This window comes from Artemia franciscana, chromosome 6 (assembly GCF_032884065.1).
Source record: "Artemia franciscana chromosome 6, ASM3288406v1, whole genome shotgun sequence".
Taxonomy (NCBI): domain Eukaryota; kingdom Metazoa; phylum Arthropoda; class Branchiopoda; order Anostraca; family Artemiidae; genus Artemia; species Artemia franciscana.
Window position 1 is genome coordinate 7,143,258 of NC_088868.1, and position 5,000 is coordinate 7,148,257.

Genomic DNA, 5,000 nt, shown 5'->3' on the forward strand with positions numbered 1-5,000 from the left:
CGTCGAAGGCACCTAGTGCTTCCTGGCCTTTTTTTTTTACTGAAATAATAAGGTAAAATTACGGCAATTAGTATAATTAGGAAAATTAGTATATAGAAATGAATTTTTAATTTCAGTTTATAAAAAAAGACGAAACTTTAAAAAAATGCAAAGAACGCCAAATAGTGGATGACGTTGATAGTTTATTTTGTCAACACTAGCGCCAGTTTCCATTCTTAAAACGTGGCAAAGGGTGACCATATTTTATTGTTGCAATATTTCAACGCATGATGACCATTTTGACATGATTCGATAGCTCAGATTCAGCTTTGATATTCTAGCGAATTAGATTTTGGGATTTGTTTGAATTTTTTTTAGATTGAAACTATATTGAAAATATGTAAAAAAATGTGTGAAAATAGGAAAATATTCTTGGTTTTAAACGAATTATAGATTATTCTTTAAAAAATCAAATAATACCATAATTTTGGCTTCTTGAAAGGATGTAACTGAAATTAACAGATTAAACGAGATAAGTATTTTGTTCTTTTTGGCCAAGTCATTTTTGACTTGGCCAAAATAATAAGTATTTTGGCCAAGTCAAAACACTGGCAGCAGTGTTTCTTGACAAAAAAAAGAAGATACCGAACATTGCAAAAGTTTTTCAGATTGTTTGGGTGTCGGCGACATTCAGAGAATACTGAGGCTTTTAGCTGGTGTCTTGAGTTGAGAGGGGATCATCAAACGGATTTTTGATAGCAATAAGGGGGGAAACACCGGCTAAAAGTCAAGGGATCATAGTAAAACCCTACCATTAACCCTAACATCATCTACAAAAATGTGGAATATTGTATTTTTTTTTTGCTCGAAGAAAGATTAGATGCATGTTCATTTATTATTATTTTTTAATTGTTTTTATTTATTTTTTTCCAGGGATGGTCTTATCAAACCAATGATCCTTGATGGTCAAGAGAATGCTCACGCGTATGGAAACAAAAGTTCTAGTGAACTTTTTACGTGACCCGCAAGATTGGAGGGCAACTAGCCCCCCTCCTACACCCCTTTTTTTCCAAATGCATCTGATCAAAGTTTTAAGATATCTATTTGATTCAGCATAATTGAAAGGTCCACTAATCATAAAGTTCAGAGTGACATGACCTTTCATAGTCTCTGGGGAAAGGGTTGTTAGCAAAGCAAAACGATTGTTTATATTTAGTTTTTGTATAGGGAAATATAAAAAAATATTTAGAGAGGAATTTTTCGTGGGGAAAAAGCTTCCAGGAGGAATTTTACACGAGGGGGAGGGTAAAGGAGACGCACAGAAATTATTACGCGTAGGAGGGGGCTGCACCTTTCTCAATCCTCGCTCTTTACGCCAAACTTTTACTTTTCGCCATCACGATTTAAGACAGACTGCTCAAACGCGAGGGCTGTTGAATTTGAATGAGCAGTGCTAAAAAAAAATTAAGACTTTAGCTTAGGGGGAGGGCCGAAAAAACGGCGTTAACTTCATAAATAGAATTATTTCTGCTCGTTTAAAGTATCAATGTTGCTCCTTACTTTATGTCGAAAAATCTTTTTTTTGTAGTTTTCTTTTTATTCAATCTCAGGTAAGATAGAGCTTTGTTCCTGAAAGACCTACCTGCTTTTCTTTTTATATCTGCTATCCTTTCTTCTGCAGATCTTACAGATTGGAGTAGTATTTCATTGATATAATTATGCATCTCTTTTGTTGGCTGAGGTGAGAGTCGAGGACTTTCTAAAGTTCTTTGCTGGAGAATTGCCAATGCCCTTCGGGTTTTCTCAACCATGGTTTGTATACACCCCAGCATCTGAAAATAAATCAGTTTCAGTATATATTCGTTTGACAAGTAATTTATTTGACATATATTGACAATGACATACATTTCTTTGACAATTTCATTTGGATATACATATTCGACAGTGATACTGGTTAAAACTAGCTGTCAAACATTAACCCACATGTGAACCATTTTTAGGGTTGCACCTGACCCTTATCTGTCACTTAAGCTAAACCGAGTTATATTACTTTTCCATTGTGACCCCCAGGATGGTAGATCTATTGACTATCGTTATATGTTTCTAACCTAGGTTCCTAAGACTAGCCATTTACATTCTTCTTAGAGTAAATTTTAAATCAGAATCTTTCAAATAAACAATATACTGGTTTCAGAAATGACTCAAACTTCTTTGGACTTTGAAGTCCATGTGATTTTTCAAAGAGAAAAAAGAAAAGGGCTATAGACCCAACATAATTAAGCTAATTGTCTCCGTTGGAAAAATATTTTTTTAAATGTCATATAAGCTAGAAAAATATTATAAGTAAAAAATTTTAAACTGGAGTTTTCAATACATTTAAAATTGGTGCTTAGTCAAACTACATGAATTAATTTAAAGAATTAAATAGAACATTTTCTTCAGGAAAGTGACAATAATAACTAAATCTTCTTAAAGTTACTGGGGAAAGGGTAAAAAATAACAAAATAAATATACATACATGCTAGTACTACTACTACTAACAACTCACTGTAGCACCAAACCACCTAAGGCAAACATAGCACATACTCCTCCATCGTTCTAATAAATTCAAAGCCTCCATATTAAAAGAAAAAACCTCCAAATACTTTGTAATTTCCTTTAAATCCTTCCCTACCACGTTCTCTCATCCCATTTGGGGATGCTCTGATTTTTATCTGGCCCTATATGATTGACTGAAAAGGACAATCCTTGGCAATCTCTCATCCTTCATCTGCAGAATGTGTCTTAGCCATCTCAACCTTTCTCTTATTTTAGTCCTAAAAGCCGGACATAACCACATTTTTCTTACAGCTTACTGTTTGAAATACGGTCAGTCCGACGATCCTACCCAAAAGAATCCGTACGCAATTTCTCTGAAAAACGTTTAACAACTCTTCCTCCGTCTTCCGAAGTGTCCACGTTTCACATCCACGCTTGATCACAGTCATCACCGTAGCTTCCAACATGTTGATCTTGGTTTACAGAATCGTCTTTTTATTCGTCAATCATTGTCTTTCTAATTTAGAAACAGCCCAGGCCTTGGCTATTCTAGTTTTAAAAATCTTTACTGCATCTACCATCTTTACTAGGTAAGTACTACACTTACCTCTTACCTACAGGTAAGTTTACTACACCTAGGTAAGTAAAACTATGCACTTGATCGAACTTTTCGTTGACAAACATTACCTTTTCACCTTCATTTATCGACTTAGTCCTCTTAACATAAACTTTCAAACCTATTCTTGCAAATCTCCAAAAAAAGATTATATTTTATCCTTTTTTGTTAATATTTTAATCTAGGACACCCAAATCATCAGTATGATCCCAGTCTTGGAGAGTTTAAATTTCCCAGCTGATTTCAAGCTCTTCCTCAGCCATTCCCATGTTCCATAGAACAGTCTATCAAAATAATTTAGATAAATATAGATAGATAAAGGATAGATAGATAAAGATAAAGATAGATAAAGATAGATAAAGGATAGATCTAAAGATAGATAAAGGATAGATAGATAAAGATAAAGATAGATAAAGATAGATAAAGGATAGATCTAAAGATAGATAAAGGATAGATAAAGGATAGATAGATAAAGATAGATAAAGGATAGGTAAAGGATAGATCTAAAGATAGATAAAGGATAGATAAAGGATAGATAGATAAAGATAGATAAAGATATATAAAGGATAGATCTAAAGATAGATAAAGGATAGATAAAGGATAGATTGCAGTCCTGCTTAAATTCTAATTCAATACGAAACCTGCTAATAATTTGGATTCCTAACTTAACCGCAGCAATGTTATTCTCATATATAGCACTAATCCCCTTGATGTATTCATCTGGTATCAAAAAGTTCATAGCAAGGAATTGTAAGTAGCCACTCGGTCCAATAGTAGCCAAAGCTCTAAAAATCAGAATTTGGATAATAACTGATAAATCAAAAGAATTAGCTTTTCATGCTAATTTCAAAGATATAAAATTCATTATTTAATGTTACCCGTCAAAAGCTACGAGCCTGAGAAAATTTGCCAGATTTTCGAAAAAGGGAGTACAAGCGATACTAATGAAAATCACAACGTCAGATTCAGCACATCAGAGAAGCTTACCGTTGAGGTTCAAGCTGCCATCTACAAAAATGTGGATTAAAAAAAAACGATAACTTCGAAGACCACACTGCCTTTCCATGAAGAAAGTAAAACAGTTCAAAATAGGGATGAAACCTTTTAATTGACAGTGAATATATGTAAAAATTACTTAACTGGATATTTCGAACACATATACAGTGTTCATCATCAGCAGTAAAACTAAAAGACATGAATAACAATAAACTGTTATTTATTGTTATTCATGTCTTTTGACAATGGTCAAATATGATTCTGGAGCATGAACACTTAGAAAAACAGATAAAACAGATTTTCCAGAGAAAATGCCTAATGTTTGTTTGGGTACCCGGCTGACTGACCGTATTTCAAACAGGCTGTACGGAAAGTGTGGTTCAATCCTGCTTTCTAGAGCTATAAACAGAGAAAGGTAGAGATGGCTAGGGAACGTTTTGTGGATAAAGGATGACTCCAAGACAATCCAAGTGCTTTTCCTGACGAAAGAAAGTAGAGACCCCTTAACACAAATAATTGACGGTCCTTTCCGGTCAGATTACTTAAACTTAATGGATATTCAATTAAAGCGTTAGTTAATTATAAATTATATCATGTAATATGCTTCTAAAATTAGAACTTTTTTTCAACAAATTCTCTGAATGTATTACTCAACAGTTTTTTTAATCTTGCATTCAGCCTAATAATTTTCATATTTTAAAATGCTATCATTATTTTACCCATGGAGAAAATTTTGCAGGGGAATCTTCCGGGAGGCGGAGGGGACTTCTCTACAGAAAAATTTTGGGGGAGGCAATTCCACAGGAGAGAATTTCCCATATTATATGAGTTTGATTTGGATATGTTTTTCTTTACATAATGTAATCGAAAT

The 5,000-nt window shown here is 33.6% G+C and overlaps 2 protein-coding genes across 9 annotated transcripts in view; one reads left to right on the forward strand and one right to left on the reverse strand.

The window, feature by feature from the left end:
• Nucleotides 1-1,000, forward strand: part of LOC136028473 (uncharacterized) — a 1,400-nt gene extending 400 nt beyond the window's left edge. The window contains exon 2 of the mRNA XM_065706315.1: nucleotides 913-1,000. Within this exon, the coding sequence (XP_065562387.1) occupies nucleotides 913-1,000 (88 nt within the window). The remainder of the gene's footprint in view (nucleotides 1-912) is intronic.
• Nucleotides 1,001-1,520: 520 nt separating this feature from the next.
• The window catches only part of LOC136027981 (protein CBFA2T1-like), a 95,442-nt gene continuing 91,962 nt past the window's right edge, over nucleotides 1,521-5,000 (reverse strand). For all 8 annotated transcript variants that reach the window (XM_065705481.1, XM_065705484.1, XM_065705479.1 and 5 more), the window contains one exon: nucleotides 1,521-1,811. In XM_065705481.1, coding sequence (XP_065561553.1) covers nucleotides 1,536-1,811 — 276 coding nt within the window. In that variant the 3' untranslated portion in view covers nucleotides 1,521-1,535. The remainder of the gene's footprint in view (nucleotides 1,812-5,000) is intronic.